The 17,003-nt window shown below is 36.5% G+C and overlaps 3 protein-coding genes across 4 annotated transcripts; 2 read left to right on the top strand and 1 right to left on the bottom strand.

The window, feature by feature from the left end:
- Positions 1 to 1,763: 1,763 nt before the first annotated feature.
- Positions 1,764 to 3,418, bottom strand: LOC112571437. Its single transcript, XM_025250413.1, has 2 exons — positions 3,068 to 3,418; positions 1,764 to 1,944 (listed from the first exon to the last, which is right to left on the bottom strand). Exons 1-2 carry the CDS (start codon positions 3,388 to 3,390, stop codon positions 1,914 to 1,916), a joined length of 354 nt encoding a protein of 117 aa, XP_025106198.1. The 5' UTR covers positions 3,391 to 3,418; the 3' UTR covers positions 1,764 to 1,913.
- Positions 3,419 to 3,434: 16 nt separating this feature from the next.
- Positions 3,435 to 11,832, top strand: LOC112571421 (alpha-2-macroglobulin receptor-associated protein-like). 2 transcript variants are annotated; one of them, XM_025250390.1, is made up of 8 exons: positions 3,435 to 3,661; positions 4,354 to 4,495; positions 4,942 to 5,091; positions 5,541 to 5,633; positions 6,750 to 6,889; positions 8,879 to 8,980; positions 9,583 to 9,741; positions 10,324 to 11,832. In XM_025250390.1, the coding sequence occupies exons 1-8, from the start codon at positions 3,479 to 3,481 to the stop codon at positions 10,390 to 10,392; spliced, it is 1,038 nt and encodes a 345-aa protein (XP_025106175.1). In that variant the 5' UTR covers positions 3,435 to 3,478; the 3' UTR covers positions 10,393 to 11,832. The 2 variants fall into 2 exon arrangements, with proteins under 2 accessions (XP_025106175.1, XP_025106163.1); XM_025250378.1 differs by having other exon boundaries at positions 8,876 to 8,980.
- Positions 11,833 to 13,088: 1,256 nt separating this feature from the next.
- LOC112571429 (40S ribosomal protein SA-like) lies at positions 13,089 to 16,985 on the top strand. Its single transcript, XM_025250401.1, has 6 exons — positions 13,089 to 13,151; positions 13,868 to 14,023; positions 14,277 to 14,482; positions 14,739 to 14,897; positions 15,116 to 15,244; positions 16,590 to 16,985. Exons 2-6 carry the CDS (start codon positions 13,891 to 13,893, stop codon positions 16,872 to 16,874), a joined length of 912 nt encoding a protein of 303 aa, XP_025106186.1. The 5' UTR covers positions 13,089 to 13,151; positions 13,868 to 13,890; the 3' UTR covers positions 16,875 to 16,985.
- The last annotated feature ends 18 nt before the right edge of the window (positions 16,986 to 17,003 follow it).

Here is a 17,003-nt window from a genome sequence, read left to right as displayed (position 1 = left end):
AGTCGATGGCAATTTTTGTAGTTTTTAGGGAAAAACATGTCTTACTGCATGCTTATTTGTTGCTTATCTGTCTAATAGATACAGAGTGATGAGTCTTTAACTGCTTTGCGTCACTAAATCTGAAAACCAGACTCTTAAGAGAGAACTTGTTTTGAAAAGTTTGCTTGTGTAGTTTTTTTTTCAAATTTACTCGATTGCAAATTCATACAAGCAGGTATTTCTCTCTCACACACTCTCTCTAAATAATAAAACTGTTCAAAGTTAACCAGCTTCGTTTTGAACTTTTAACTGATTGCATTATCTGTGCCTGAAGAAGGCAGCCAGGTTTTATTGACCCACATGATTTTATTAACAGTGATAGTTTTTAAAGATCAGCAGGCAGTGTTTCCACGTTTAAGTGATAGTTTTTCAGGTATCGATAGATATAGGTGAGATAAACCTAACCTGTAAATTTCAGTTTTCAAAACCCATCCGTTAATTATCCGCTAGCAAAATACACGATTGGTACCTGCAATCAACGAGCGCTGGTTACAGTGGACTAAGTCATGTTGGTACACTATTCACAACATTGCTAGCTGCCAACACCAATCAGAGCGACAGTTTGGGTTATTTGGACATTGAGAGTCTGCATTTCACTGCTAAAGTAGCAGTTTTTCAGAACCATAAGAAATGCAGATTGTCACCATCTGAATAATCCAAACTGTCGCTCATTCTCTCTCTCTGATTGAAGTTGACTGCAGGCAATGTTGTGAATGGTGCACCAACATGACGTAGTACACCATGATCAGCACTCATTGATTGCAGGTGCGAATTGTACCAGAAAATTAATTTACAGATGGGTTTTGGAAGCTGAAATTTACGGGTTAGTTTTATATCACCTGTATCTAGGATATCTGGAAAAAAAAAAATGCAACCCGTTCAGGTTGGTCTTTAACTGAAAAGAAGTTTTTATACTACCAAAAATATATATATAATTTAAGTTTTTCCTATGAAGGTACACTGCTCTTGAAAGATACAATGTACCTGACTCCAGAAAAAGTACATTTTGCATGGAAATCACATTTGCTTCTGATAACTATCACTATTAGTACATTATTTATAGTGTTTGGAAATTATCTCAGAATGTCCCAGGGTCACTGACAATAAATTTCCACATTAATGGCTGATGTTCAGCAACTGTGCACCATTTTAAAGTATATACATATGTCATTTTCATTAGAAAAAGGAGCATCATGAGCCTACTACTGGCTTCATGTTTCATCATCCCATTAATCCTTCTATAAATGTAACGTTTGCATGTTATGTAGCGTTCATCTGTGTTTGCATTCTCATTAGTCTGTCTGTTCATATTTTGTGTTGATTGTGTCTGTTGATATATCTCTGTACAAAAATTGTTTGTGAGCATGTTTTAGTCTGTCTCAGTTTGTCTGTTGAGTGAGTTTGTGTCTTTGTGTTTTTGAATATGTTTTGTGTGCTGAGCCTTCTGTAAAGCAGACAAATACGCTATTAGATTTAGAAGTTTCAACTCACTTGCAAACACCCCCACTCCCACACACACACATATGTGAATGCTCACATACCTGTACATTTAATGCACCTTCATTTAAGTTCAATTTTAACACACACTTAATTGGGGGTTTTTTTTGTAGATCAACAATAACTATTTAAGTATTTCTGTTTAGGATAAGTTACCAGAGTTGATTTTTTGAAAAAGGTCATTGCGTTTCACATCTTTTAAGGCTGTAAGTAAAGCTTCTCGACTAACAACAGCTTCTGACTGTTCTTGCCACTCCTTAAATGCAGCGTTAATTTGTTCACGCACATTTCGTGGATAAGCATCAATGCACATGTCAAGCACAGCCTCTTGTACTCCCAATGCTCGCATGAAAAACTTCCAATCTCGTCCAAGGTTATTAATCAGGAATGCAGTTTCCTTCTTCAGATCTGAAAGCAGACAATCTGAACATTTATACCTTCACAGCTCTGATTGAATTCTTCACTTCTCCTTATTACTCCGACTTACCATTTTTAGATGAAACTTCATGATACAACAAATTTAAGACAGAAGCAAGAATTTATCAGGCCGTAATGGACACAGTAGCCTTAACATCATGAGTAGATTAACAATTTTTGTCTCCATCACTTGCATACATGTGTGCATGCACGTGTGACTGCTTACAAACCTGTACATTACTGCAAGATGATTCTGTATTATTGAAATGTATACCTGGACTGGAAGAGAAAATGATATCTTCTTGAAAAGGCAGAGTGTGGTGACCTATGTTTGTGGCAGACAGTAGGACCATAGATAAAAGACGTTTTTTTCCAATCATCGCTAAATGTTTAAAAAGCATTCCCTTTTTTTGTCAAAGAGAAGGTTGTAGACTATTTTTGGTCTGTATAATGTTGGTCTGTAGTATGTTCACTTTCATATTTATTTTTCTAAGATGTTAGGGGTGGCTTAAAGTTTTGAAAAATCTACAATGCCTCTTGGCTAAGCAAACTTAGACAACATTATCTGTGATGGTATTTGTGTAAGAAACCTAAAGACAGAAGGTAGGGGAGGCAAGCAAGTGAGCAGTGGTAGCTGGCACCATCATGGTTTTTATCTCTACCCTATAAATGACATTTGTTATATACTCAGTCAACAACAACAAAATAAAGGATAAACACAAACCAGTATTCACAGAATTACCATGATTATATACAATCTTTTTTACACGCATAACTCTTAAAAAAATACAAAATTATAAACTGGATACCGGACAGTTATATTTAACCCTTAGGAAAGATGTTTTTAAATAGTATTAAAAATTTATAATATTTAAAAATTTATAAAGGTGGGTGCATTTCTCAGCAGTGTGGGCAGCATGTCCGGGGGGATTCTATTTTCAGGTATACAATACAAAAAGAAAAACAAAACAAGCAATTTATAAATCATTTGCTCTCAACAAATCCAAGATATGTGACAGCCATTTATAACCTCCTCAGAGTTATAACCATGTGAATGGTGGTGCATGAGAGCCCATTACCACTAACAAATACTAATAATCTTTCAAAGATTTACCTTCTCTGTGCTGACCAACCACCGACTTTCGTGATTTGGTTTCGAAACTCATTCAAAATGTCTAGAACATCCAGTCTGCCGTCCGTGCAGAGAGTCAACATTGTTTCAAAAAAAGTCATCTCTTTACGACTGAGACGCTTTCGTTCTTCAAGCTTCTCGCACAGTGCAACGAACGATCTGATCTGATCTCGAATTTTGGTTCCAAGTATATCTTTGCAATATATCTTCATTTTTTCGAGTTCTTGAGGGGTGATTTTGGAATCTAGTCTTACCAGCATTTGTCGAAATGCGAGCGCATCGCTACTAACGCCTTCGTTCGCCATTTCACTACCGTCCTGCCGCGGGGATTCCCCCCAAACACTCTCTGAGAGTGACGTCCCTTAGACCCACCACGGGGGAGGAGACTCTATAATGCTGCAAGGAAAAAATATGACTCGAGCACTTACTTTTTCATTGCTTTTAAGTTGCTTACTTTTCTTTTGCTCTTGTGATAAAAAATCGGCATACGATAATGTCCAAATTCCAGATATAGTCACTGAAGAACGTCCATTCCGCATGCTTAAAGTGAATTTGTTATGGGAGAAGGCGAAAAAGGTAACGCAATTTCTAGAATGTGTGCGGTCTGATCACACTGATGCAGATTGTCGTTGTGAAACTCTTTTACGATTGCCTTTTTAAAAATAATTAACATGTTGACGGATTACGGTGGCATGCCGCTTTTTACAAACAGGAAACAGATCGAGCTAAAACTGAGGTTAGTAAGAGGTAGAGTTAGGTTTAGATTGATCCGAGTTTGGGTTAGGTTAAGGGCTTTTTCGGTTTTAGGATATATGTTTTTGACGTCCGTAACAACCTATTAATTGCGTGGTGAGCTCTCATAAAGTTGTTCTTTGCGTGCAATACTTGACAAACTTTCACTATGTATTACACTGCATTGAAGAGTGACAGTATTAGATACAGGATAGTGGGAGGGGGGTGGGGAGGCGGTCATTTTGCCCCACAGCCTTCCATTTCGTCCCAACACCGAAAAGTCAAATCGTTCCACGCCCGAAAGACGAAAAATGGTGACTAAACTTAATCGCATGGCTCTGTTTAAAATAGGCAGCTTATCTTGCAGAGAACGTATTTTACAACTGCCAATAAACATGCTTTTTCTCTTTAAATATTCTTTTAAATTTAAAAGCTTTATCCATGAAGTGTCCTGTACGCAGTAAAAAGCTTGCAGAATCATAGGAGTAGTCATAAATAAAAGGTAATTATTTATTGCACCAATGTGTTCTTGACAGCATCTTTCAGGGTCAAAACTGGCTGACTTGTATGTGGACCTGAAGGTACAGGACAAGCATGAGGCAGCTTTTAAGAAACTTCGAGCTGATGGCATGGACAAAGATGGGCTTAAAGAAGCTCAGGTCAATGCTGAATTCCGAGGTGATTAGATAATAAACTGATGTACTGTATCTATAAATTATTTACCGAAACTGCAGCCTCTTTTTTTTTTGTGTTAAAGGCAAAACATGATCTCTGATTTAATTTTTTTGTGGTTTTAAATAGAATGGTAACCTATATTTTGTTTATTTTCTTGATGTGAAATAACCATTTAGGAAATCCCTTACTTTCAAATTAAATTCAGGTGAGGCATGGCTTTGCTGAACCAGATATTAGATGGTTGTCACTTTCTGTGATCTGATAAAAATAAATTTTAGCCAAAACAATTTATGTCTTAAGCACAAATAAAACTGTGCATGTACACATTCCAGACAATTAAAAAAATATGAATAGTAGGAAGACAAAGTAGCGATCAAGGCCTTAATATTTGTCAAATCAAAAGTCGATCAAAGAATATTTACAGAATTGGCTGAATGTTCTACTTTCAGATATTATTGAGAAGCATGGTCTTGAAGACTTCTTTAAAGAGAATGAACTTGCCAATGAGATCACGCCTCAGCAGGAAAAGAAAATGACCCACTTTTCAGATAAGAAACTTCAAGCAATGTGGCAGAGAGCAGAAAAAGCAGGATTTACAGGTCTGCTCTGTCTGAGCTTGTGGCTTAATATTACAATATTTTACATTTTTAAAATAAATATTTCTTTTTGTCTAACTTAATTTTATATGTGTAAAATTATTTTGTCAGAGTTGCTTACTTGAAGGTAAAAATATACATGTGTGTTGTTGTAGACATTTACATTTTTCAGCTATCATTGAAAGGCCTTGATCCTTTAACAGAGTTGGTCTGGATTGTGACTGTATTTATCATGTGACCTTTGTCTTCATTAATGAAGAATTATTCATTAATTAATCTTGGTCCACTCAATGAATAGTTGGCCCTTTCATTTTATTAATTTTTTTTATATTAACAATTTATTTATGCAATTTGATAGTTTTGTAATGCAATAATTGTGAAAAAAATCGATTTATGAATTGCATCTTTCTGCTTCTTTGATTGACATACTGTTTTCGAACTTTCTTTTACAGAACAAGATCTTGAAAAACTTCGTGAAGAGTTTTGGCACCAGCAGATGAAAATTGATGAACTCAACTTCCTGAAGAATGAGCTAGGCATTGAAGGTATGATTAACAACTAATTTCTGTGCATACCTGTGTGCGTGTGCATGCTGTGCATGTTTGTATGCCGGGATATTTGTGTGCTATATATCATGTACATATTAATTATAATTAATTAAGAAAAAGGGTAGAGAGTTAGCACACTTGCTGCGCTTACCACTATCTGTGTGAATCTTTCAATAATAACATAATATGGGAGGCAGATATGTGTACTACATATTCAATAATTTATATACAAGTCATATGTGCACTGTCAGATTTTTCAGGCAGCCATGAATTGTGTTACAGACATTGCTCAGTGTTCAGAGTCAATGTTTTTACTTACACACAATACTTATACACAAATTTCAACAGTCTTTTGGTATTCATGATGTCGTTTTGTCATGGTTTTGATCCTACCTCATGGACCGAACCCAGGCTGTGTGTGTGTGAATATATGTTTTTTCAGATGCTTTGTTATTGAGATATGGTGTCCCCCAGGGATCTGTATTGGGGCCAATACTTTTTGTGTTGTATGCCTCCCATCTGTCTGATATTATGTCATGTCATGCCATGTCACATGTTATGATACACAGCTTTATCAGTCAGCTGCTCTGACTGAACTCTCTGGATTACTGACATGGACACAGGAAGGCATAAAAAGTGGCAAAGTAGCAGGCCCGGACGGCATACCTCCAGAAGCACTAAAGGCAGACCCAGAAACAACAGCAAAAATTTTACAGCCCCTTCTACACAAGAGCTAGTACCAACAGACTAGAAACAAGGCTACTTGGTCAAGTTACCAAAGAAAGGAGACCTCTCCCAGTGCAACAACTGGCATGGGATCAGTCATTGTATTACCTCACCTCGGAGGAGTAGTGTCATACCCACAGGAAGCGTAGTCCGATTTCTCTAGATAGCGCTGGGTAGAAATGACAATATAATGATAGACCAGATTTTTTTTTAATATGGGTGTGTTTGTGTGTGTGTGCATATATATAAGTGCATGTAGTTGCACCTGAAGGTGTGAGACGTGATTGTTGAGAGTGATTTTGTTATCTGTTCCTACTTTGGCTTATGATATGTTTATCATATATATATATTTGCTCAATTTTAATGTCAGCAACAATTTTATTCAAGATGTTACAGACAATGAAATCTCTGGCAGTAAAAAATCTGGCATGACACTTGAGAAGAGAAAAGATCTAAACCTTGACTTGAAGACGAAGAATAAGGACATCAAGAGTGGATACTTTAGACTAGAAGGAATGTTTTCAGAGGTTGGTTGTTCTAAACACAGTAATTATGGAGATTTTTTCATGTATTTTTCATACTTTTCCCTCACCCTTTCCATAATAATATTCACTACTACAATCTTATTATTGCTTTCATGATCATTGGTTCTGTTATGAGTATGTTGGTCTGCATAGAAAAGCAGATTTTAGTTCTTAGTATTATTTGTGGATCTTTTAGAAGTTCTGTGAGTAGCAGATTAATATTTTAGCACACTTCCAACGCCTGACTCTGTCTTTAACTATTCGTATTTAATAAAAGAGCCCTTTCACTCAGAATGCAGCATTTTGTTGATATCTTGTTATTTGGTTCCTCTTTGTATTTTCTGTATTTGATTTTATTCTTCTTTTAGTACGGTTGTTTATTGTTTTATAGCTCACATGTTATTTGTTTTCCTGTCCTTCGTATGCTGTCCATGTTTCGTTCTTGTTCTTAAGCACTAAGAGCATACTCCTTAGGAGTGTGAGTATGCGCTTTACAAATTTTGCATTTATTTTTGTATTGTTATTATTATATCTGTATCTTGGCTGATAAAAGTAAAGAAGGTGCAGATGAACTGTGCATAATCACTGAAAACTTTCTTTGTAAGTTACCATCTCAATGAAAGAAAATTTATTGTCATGACTTTCCAGTCCTCACTTCTAGCTCTTTTAAACTGAATTGCCCATTGCAAATTAAACTTTGATGATGATGAAACTGTTGTTATGCAAGATGGGCAATAGTAACTTTATGTATGATCAGACAGTCTATCAAGTTTGGTGATGTTCTCTTCTCCTTATCTGCTTTATATCTTGGTTTTGTGCTTACTGCTTATATAACTTTTATAAGTTGATTTCTAACATTTGCTTGTCTACCCATTTTCCATTTCACTGGATTAGTTCTATCTGCCATTTGTTGTCTGCCAGTTTCTGAACTCTTGTTTGTGCTATGATCTCAGCCTATCTTGACTGTTGTAGTTCTCTTCTTCCTGGCTTCCATGACCATCTTATTCACAAACTTCTGCCACACACTTGATTCTTAAAAACATAAACATCATTCTGTGACTGCTTTTCGTTTTGCTCATCATTGGCCTTTAATTAAAGCATATATTATCAACTGTCTAGTCGATTTTTGCTTATTCTATGGTTCCTGTCCAACCTATTTTTCTGAGCCTCTCATTCCATGCACTTCAGCACAAGTTTTTTTTTGTTCTCCAACACTCACATTCCTACCCTTCTTTCTATCAAAACCAAAACATGGCAATCGCATACTTGCCCATGATGTCAGAACTGCAGAACTGTTATGCATAGTCTCTTGAGGCATTTAAGCATGTACTTAAAATTCACTTTTCTGTAAATATTTTACAGGTATCAGTATGATGAGAGAAAAAGAATACAAGTAACAGGAAAAACATAACTAAAAATATTTACCGAAGAGTGAACTTAACAGGGTTGCCTTGGTCGTAAACACGTGGAAACTGGTCCTTGGTTGGACCCAAATGGAATGTCAGTACTTTCTTCCAGGAAAGTGTTCACCCAGACACTGTGTTCATGTCTTGATTTTCTGTTGGCGTTTGTTCCCTTAGCCTTTATCTCTTCCAAGATTGCCCACTAGGCAACAAAACAAAGTGCACCTGGTTGCGAACTTGTTTTCATGCTAGAGTCTTGTTTATTATCTGGATTAACCAGAAAAATTACTCTTCCAGTTAAGAACAGCCATGGACCACCACCCACTCATTCCTCTTTCATTTATTTTAATCTGCTGTCCATTCATTGGGATTTTGTTTGATGTCCATTTTTTTTGCTATTCCACCTCTCCTGTATTCTTTACATATATGTTAAAGCATGCTGAGCACACGTTTTTAAATTTGATAATACACTCTATATATATATTATTGTGTGGCCTTGAAAATATCAGAAGTTTCAATCAATATGGAAATGTTTTTCTGTACCGATGTAGACTCGTACCAGTTACAGACTGATTTATTTTTCAAGCAGTTTGACAAAGAGGAACCAGATTTTAAGGACAATCGAGTCTATCAACTGTGGGCTATGGCACAGAAAACCAACTGGTCAGAAGAGGAACGGAATTCTTTTAAGGTTTGATGAAATTTTGCCTTTCTTGGACAGCTGGTATGATGAGTGATATGTTTAGTGATATGTATGATGTATGTATTATAATTATATGTGCATACACACACACATATGTAGTATTTCCAATTTTCATTGAAAATAATAGTACATGTGTGACCACTTGAAGATGTATTTTTTTCCCTTTCATTTATGTTCTTCAGATTAATTCTGTTTAGGTTCATTCTGACTTCCTGTCTATTCCTGTATGCATACATGTATATGTAAAAAATGGCAAATAACCAACTTTATTAATCTCAGTGGACAATTATAACAAGGGAAGTAAGCTTAGTTAAAACAATTAGGAAATTTTTTTAGAAAAGAGCACAACAAGTGCTAGTTACAAGATAAGGAAAAGGCAAGTGGTGCATCATATCAAAACAAAAAAACCCATGCAATCTTAGATCTAAAACAGTTCTTAAGGAACACATGCAGTATCACTCACACAACTAACAATTCATCCATGGTTCAACAGTTAGACTACAGAGGGTACAAAAGATTTCAAATGCCTATTAATTTTGCATATGTGGCCATAAGTGTAAATATGAGAACTTAAACATGACTTGCTGCAGGAAGAACTGAGACACTTTGAGAATAGGCTATACAAGCAAGAATTTTTTGAAGACCAGCTACGCAAATCTGCTGATGCATTGAAGAATGACTTGGAGGATGGATCATATCCAGAGAAACATCTGCAGCTTGAGCAGAAAACACGTGACCTGGGGATAAAGGTATTTCAAGAATCTCTCGTTGAAATTTTGTTTTGCCTCATTATATGACTTCATCATATGACCTTTTCATAAATATGTGGACTGTTTGCTTCTTCAATAGTATTATTAACGTCTTAATAAAGATTTATCCAAGCTTGCTATATTGCTCTAAGGATAGCTTGCACAGTCATATCCCATAATGGACTTAAAGAAGTGTCAGTGTTGTTTATAACACTGTCTTATTTATTTTAGTCCTTTTGGTTGGTGTAAAGGGACAGTGTGTAATAGGTGTTAGAAGAATCTTGAAATTGTTGACACTGTGTTATGTTGTAAGCAATTATTTACCTACCAGGGCTATATCTATATATATTACTAAAGTTTTTATTTTTAACTCTCTTTTTAAGCAAATTTTAGCTTGCGCATTCCTTTATATGGTCGCTTATTTTTATGGACAGATTTGTCTCCTTGTGTGTTAACATAGACATGCGTGCACACTCGCACGCACACACATAAAGTTTCATACACATGTACACATTTATTCATTTGTTTTTCAGAGAATTAACATGATAGAGGTAAATTTATCTTTTATCCTTTGTTTATTAGGTGAAGAAGCTGCACAGTGATCTAAAGACAAGAGTGGACAAGGCATTTGCCAAGCACTTAGAGCTTTAGCATTAGTATTATTATTTATATTATAATAAAAATTATGATAATGTAGCAGAAAGATTGTATGTTCAAAAATAAATATGATAAACATTTCAGCAGTGTTGTGGTCTTCTACTGAGAGGACAGCTTTAGGACATTAGTGTTTGCTATCCAATCATGTCTTGTATTTAAACACTTCCTGTTTGCCAAAGTTTACAAAAGTTTGATCTGCATGAAGTACAATCGCTGTTAGTACAACCATGAATGTGGTGTTTTTCTGTCTTTTCAATCATATCCATGTTTAAGAAGCAGATAGCGTCCATGTAAACTCAAAGGCTGCTAGTGTTTTGTACTGCACATGATGTAGAGATTCTTGTCTTATGTTTTAAGAAAATACAAAAATTTATATGTAGGATGCAGGTAGAGTTTTCACTAGCTTTGGTTGTACTCATAAGCAATTAATTTGTCCATCCAACAGTTTATGCAAATATAATGAAATGGGAATTTGTTTTGATGTACCACAATTGTATCTTATATAAAAAGAAAAAAAAATTCTTCACTGATCTATAAGGATAGAAAGGAAGAAGCCAAGGAACAAAAGAAAGATTGATTACTAAATTAGAACTGTGTTAATGAACATATGCCTTTTATGTATAGTTAGATCGGAGAGTGGGCCTATTTTGTATATCTTTGTATATGAGACTTTATAGTGTAAATGTGTTGAGGATCTTACACACTCGTTCTCTGACACACACACACACTTAATTTTTTTTTTCTGATTTGCTCTTGTTGATAGTGGCATCACTAGGTGAAGTACGGATTCCAGCTGATCACCATATAGTTCATTCTTAACAAAGTAATTTTTTTAAGTCTCCTGCCTCCAAAGGTTGTCCCTCTTAAAACTTTGATAAAATGATCATTTACCATTTTTTTCCTTATCAACATTCATTGTAATCTCTATATTTTTGCAGTTTTGAACCTTAAAAAATTTATAGCATAGCCAAACACAAAATAGACTATGCATGGTGATGCTCTGATTGCCTAAATACTGTTTATGTATGTACATGTCTCCACTTATTTAATAAAGTGATAAAATAACCTTTTCAAAATTTTAGTAATATTACTGACAGATTTAGTGCTATAGTCTAAAAAAACTGTGTTTATTATTACAAGTTGATACACATGAAAGATCTGTTCTTGTGGACCACCCTACCCTATGGCCATTTTTAAAACGTTAAAAAAAGTATCTTTTTAGTAAGATTTTGTTTTATATATATGCAGAGTGCTTCAGGTGTGAAAGAATCATATTTTTATGATTGTACATATTATTTGAAAAGTTATGATTTTTTTCAGTTAAAAGTATTGAAAATATTTAGACCCATGTTGCAATATAATGCCTGTTAAAAATTCATGCTATTATGTGTGTCTTTAATTGGTCATTTTACAATAAAAATGTTTCTTATCTTTGCCACCTTATTTTCTTGAAAAGTAGCTATCCAACTGTGGTAAATGCTCATTATAGTTTTTTTAAACATTTATTTCACAATAGCATTCACAACATCATTTCCGTTCATCTGGAGATGTCAGTTGTATTTAATGCACACTTAAGCAAAAATCCAATCATATAACACTATACGTTTTAAATATACACATTTGTCACATACTGGCATCTCTCTCTACACATCAATTAAGTACGAGAGAAGTACCATTTTACCGCCAGGTGTTTTGGTCCCGCTGGAAAGCGACTAGAGTCACTCAGCCCCCATTCTAAGTAAACTAGCTACAGTTCTGACCACCCTGCGTACGAGAGTAGTATCAATGTGAAGCAATGTTCTTTGGTCCCGCTGGAAAGCTGATCGCGTCACTCAACCCCCTTTATCCCCACCACAGGGAGTTAAGTGCCAGCTAAATTTTAGTAGGGTAGGTAGGTTAGAATAGAGATAGTAGTTGTGTGAGTAAATAATGTAAATAAATCTATTTCTTTGTACTTATCTATCTGTGTGTCTGAACGAATGCTAGCGTGGCATATATATATATGTACTCGTCGTGTGAATGAGGTGAACGTGTGTCATTGTGCGAGAGAGATTTGCGTCGTCCGTATAGCTGTGACACAGCAGCAGAGAACACGCACGAAGACTGAACAATCGACGCACCGAAAAAAAAACCCACTTATAACTCCCTGGGGTGGGGAAAAAAAGGGTTGAGTGACATGAGCTACTTTCCTGGTATTTAAACTGGACAGTAAGGGTGCTACGTCACCCGCTGTTGTCGTCCCTCGCGCGATGGGGATCGACGTGGAAGGCCCGGGATGCGGGGTGGCTCCCCATACAATGACTTTACACATAGAGACTGGTTACATTCCGCGTCTATTGCTATTTTGTAGTATTATTATTAGTATTATTCTGACAGAAAAAACGTTTACAAGGCGTCGGATTCAAACGCCTGAACTGCACTGTGCGTACCTAATCTAAAATATATATATTTAAGTTCAGTGGTGCATGTCAATTAGCAGACGAATATTTACGACTCGTCTGCTTGTTATTGTCGTGATTAATGTCACACCTGGAGAAACACTTTTTAAAAAATATTTGTTAGTAAAACTATTTTATAGCATCTAGTTTAGACATGCATGGTAGCTTGTAATACTGTTATACTAACTTAGGAAGCATGGCGTAACATGTAACAAATCCCATTCTCAACTTTGACCCTACATGCGCGCGCAGGAAAAGCCCGTATGAGGACGCATCACTTCCTTTTTCTGCGGTGCTCCTCTTGAATACCACATGGTAGGTGAAAGCTCGTTCATTTAAACATTCGGTATATATCTTATATCTTTAATCAAGACCTATTCAGCATATAATTACACGCATCATGTACTATATTTTTATCTTGAAGTAGATATACTATGTAAACTTTTATCTGTATATAAAATAAAGTAATGTAAAGAAAGCATCTGTAGGGCCGGTAGCCATTTTTCATTCTGGGACTCTAGTAGGCAGGCCCCACATTTTTAATCTAAAATTGCTTTGCTTTAACTCACGCAAAGAGAGTTTGGCGCACTAATTCAGAATGTGCATAATATTAGATACTTGCATGTTTAGTGGTAAAATTAAGTGGTTCAAGTTGTATTTTCGTGGATTCGAAATTATGCATGAACCTCGTGGAACTTCATTTTACCTGACATCTCGGTCTAGGATCAGCGTTAACAATTTATGGAGTGAAAGATTATTAAATAAGGTAGCGTCATTTTAGAGATTTTTAGTATTAGTAAGCAAAGTTGTGATGTATCTGTCGCTGCTGTTGCGGTATACAGTAGACTAATAACGCGTGTACAATCGTCAAGAAAAAACGAAGTGACTATAGATGTAATATGCATTAGTTTTGAAAAAGAAGTGTTTATTTGAAAATCAAATTTAAGACTAAGGTATAATTGAAAATATGTTGCTGCTTTTAATCCTAAATTGAATAGATATTTACTTTGAAGTCGGTTGCTTTTTTTCAGGTTGGTAATTAAAAAGCATCAAAATGTCTGGAGGTTTGGATGTACTTGCGCTTAAAGAAGAGGATGTCACTAAATTTTTGGCATGTAATGCCCACCAGGGATCCACCAATGTGGACTTTCAGATGATGCAGTATGTTTTCAAACGCAAACCTGATGGTGAGTATGCAAGTTTGTGTTGTAGGTGAAATGAATCGGTTATCTTCCAAGAGTTTACAATAGCCCAAGTGGCTAGTTTTAGTATTATTCAAGATATTAACTACTCTGAGATGCAGGCCTTATGAACAGATACTTGTACCCCTTATATACAGGAATATACAGCTGCTTTCATTGGCTCATTTACACCTTGAAGACCTCTGAGCATGTGTTAATTAGATGCTGTTTGTGCACTTAGCTATTTTCTGTTAAACAGGTGTCTATATCATAAATCTTAAAAAGACATGGGAAAAACTTCTGCTTGCTGCACGTGCAATTGCTGCCATTGAGAATCCAGCTGATGTATGTGTCATCTCTGCACGTCCTTATGGGCAGCGTGCTGTTTTGAAGTTTGCCTCAGCCACAGGTGCCACTCCTATTGCTGGCCGCTTTACACCTGGTACTTTTACCAATCAAATTCAGGTAAGGAATGGCACAAAACCGCTTTGTGTTTCACCATCTTGCTTACCCTTCCTTCAGCAAACTAAGGTACTCAGCAGGTTGTCGTAGATGTCACGCAAGAAATCATGTTCCTTCCCACAATGTTAACCAGTGGAACACAGTTATTAAATGTATTAGCTGCAAGACTGGTGTGATAGCTTGTTTAATAACTATCATTAATCTTCAGTGCAAGTACTTTACTAAAATACTTAAAATTTGCCGTTCTCAAACATTATAGGCAGCCTTTCGGGAACCTCGCCTGCTTGTGGTCACAGACCCACGCATTGATCACCAACCAGTCACCGAGGCCTCATACGTCAACATCCCAGTCATTGCATTTTGCAACACAGACTCCCCTTTGAGGCATGTTGATATTGCCATACCTTGTAACAACAAGGTCAGTCTTTTTTCAACTTCCATTAGCATTTCTCACAGCTGTCTATGCATCTAACGAATGATAGATCACACGAGAAGATGTTAAGTTTTTCTATGCTTTTTTTTTTCTTTGGTCATGTTTTAATTTTTTCTGCTTTGCAGATTAAGCTTAATACACAACATGGTCAATAATAGTTTGTGTTAAAATCATATGCTAAACATGCTGATGTGTTGCTCTAGGGTCAAATGGCCATTGGCTTGATGTGGTGGCTTCTTGCAAGAGAGGTGCTTCGTCTTCGAGGAACCATCAGTCGGGAGCATCCATGGGATGTCATGGTAGATCTTTACTTCTACAGGGATCCAGAAGAGGTGGGTGTTTAAGAAAAAGTATATTTTAAGTTGTCTGCAAGTTTGTTATTTTTTTGGTAGTCAGCAGATGAACATTTAGACTCAAAGCTATTCAATTATCAGAATTGCAATGTCCTAATACCTGGGAAGAAAGACTATTAAAAGCTGACACAGTATGGCCTCACAAGCTGGTGGGTCTTGCCTTGCTTTTATCCTTCTAAAGAATGCACCTTTCCCAGTGCAGTTTCTTTTGACCACTTGCACAAATCTGTCGGATCAAGAGTGGTAGACATAACACAATGAAGATAGTTGAGATTGCAAACATGAGTGGCATGTAACTATGTCATGCTGCAGGTATTGCAAGGCTTCTCCATGGTACACAGCATTATGTAGTTGATTTGGTTAAAGGCAGACAAAAAACTGACGAGGTGAATTAGATGGGCTGGGTTAAGTTTGCATTCTTTCTGTAATGCTAGTGGCCAAAGGGTAGTAAAACAATAATAGTGGCATTTGGTGAAGCTGCCATAGTGGCTTTTCTGCCAGTGGGCAGATGTGAAGACCTGAGGATATTTGTCAATTTAACCAGCAAGTTTCATGTGGGATGCTGGTCATAATTAAGATGGCAGAAGAAAAGTCTTTCGCCTCATTGTTAGCATGGACATGACAGACTATTTTTTTTTTATTATTATTATTTTTTTAAGAAGTATGTTCTCTGATTTGTATTTACAAGCAGTCTCCAAGATAGTAGCATGACTTTTTTTTTTTGATGAGATAGGCAGCTGAGCTTGCATATGCTCAGCGTTTGAGAAACGTGATCCAATAGTATCTCATGTTAATAGCTTTCATCTTTTGGCCATGGGATGATTCAGCTGTGGGTGTTTACATGTGGTCAAGTTAAACGATGTGATTATGGCCAGGTTGAGGTGGTGGGGTGAAATTGCTGAAACTGAAGTGGACATATGCAGTATGTGTTGAGTTGAAAGGGCAGTTTAATGTTTTGTCATAGCAAAATTTAGAACAGCAGACAATATTTGCCTCCTATAGTGTTTAAAAAAACCCTTCAGAAAAGTAATCACCTGGCCATCATCGGAACTTGCTGAAAGTGAAAATGCTGAAGTGCTTTGGAATGAGATAGAAGTATTGGACTGCCCATTTCAGACTGTTGGTGGGGCCTAGTAGTGTGGATAATGACATATTAGTATTTAATTTCATCCACACCTTCAGTTCCTGAGATTATTGTCCACCGACTTTTGTTGCATTAAATTTTCTGAAAAGGAATTAATGACTAGTTTTATTTTGATGGTTTCTCTTGTACTCTGAAAGGGGCCCATTTTTGCTGATTTTGAAATTTAAAAATTGTTCTTAGGTGGAGAAAGAGGAGAAGGAGGCACAAGAGAAAGCTGGCATTAAGGAAGAAATGCCCGCTCAGGAGTCATGGGCTGGAGAAGTAGCAGCCCCTGAGGTCAGCGACTGGGCCAGCGAGTCCCTGCCAGTTGTTGCATCAGTACCCATCCAACCATTTGCCCAGCCTGCTCCTGCAGCCGCAGCGGCCACAGAGGATTGGACCATGCCTAAAGAAGAAGAATGGACGCCAGCTGCTCCAGCTGAAAATGAATGGGGTGGCAGCGCACCCAGCGAAAACTGGGGCTAGACAGAATTCACACTTTATGGCAGTAGAGCATGGACGTTAAAGTTTATCACCAAAAGACTGCCAGCGTGTGGTCTGCTGACCACCAAAGGAAAATAAAGTGAATACAGTCCACTTTTCTTTTCATTATGC

This window comes from Pomacea canaliculata, linkage group LG1, assembly GCF_003073045.1.
Source record: "Pomacea canaliculata isolate SZHN2017 linkage group LG1, ASM307304v1, whole genome shotgun sequence".
Taxonomy (NCBI): Eukaryota; Metazoa; Mollusca; class Gastropoda; order Architaenioglossa; family Ampullariidae; genus Pomacea; species Pomacea canaliculata.
The sequence above is the reverse complement of the archived record's forward strand: the minus strand, read 5'-3'. Positions and strand labels throughout refer to the sequence as shown.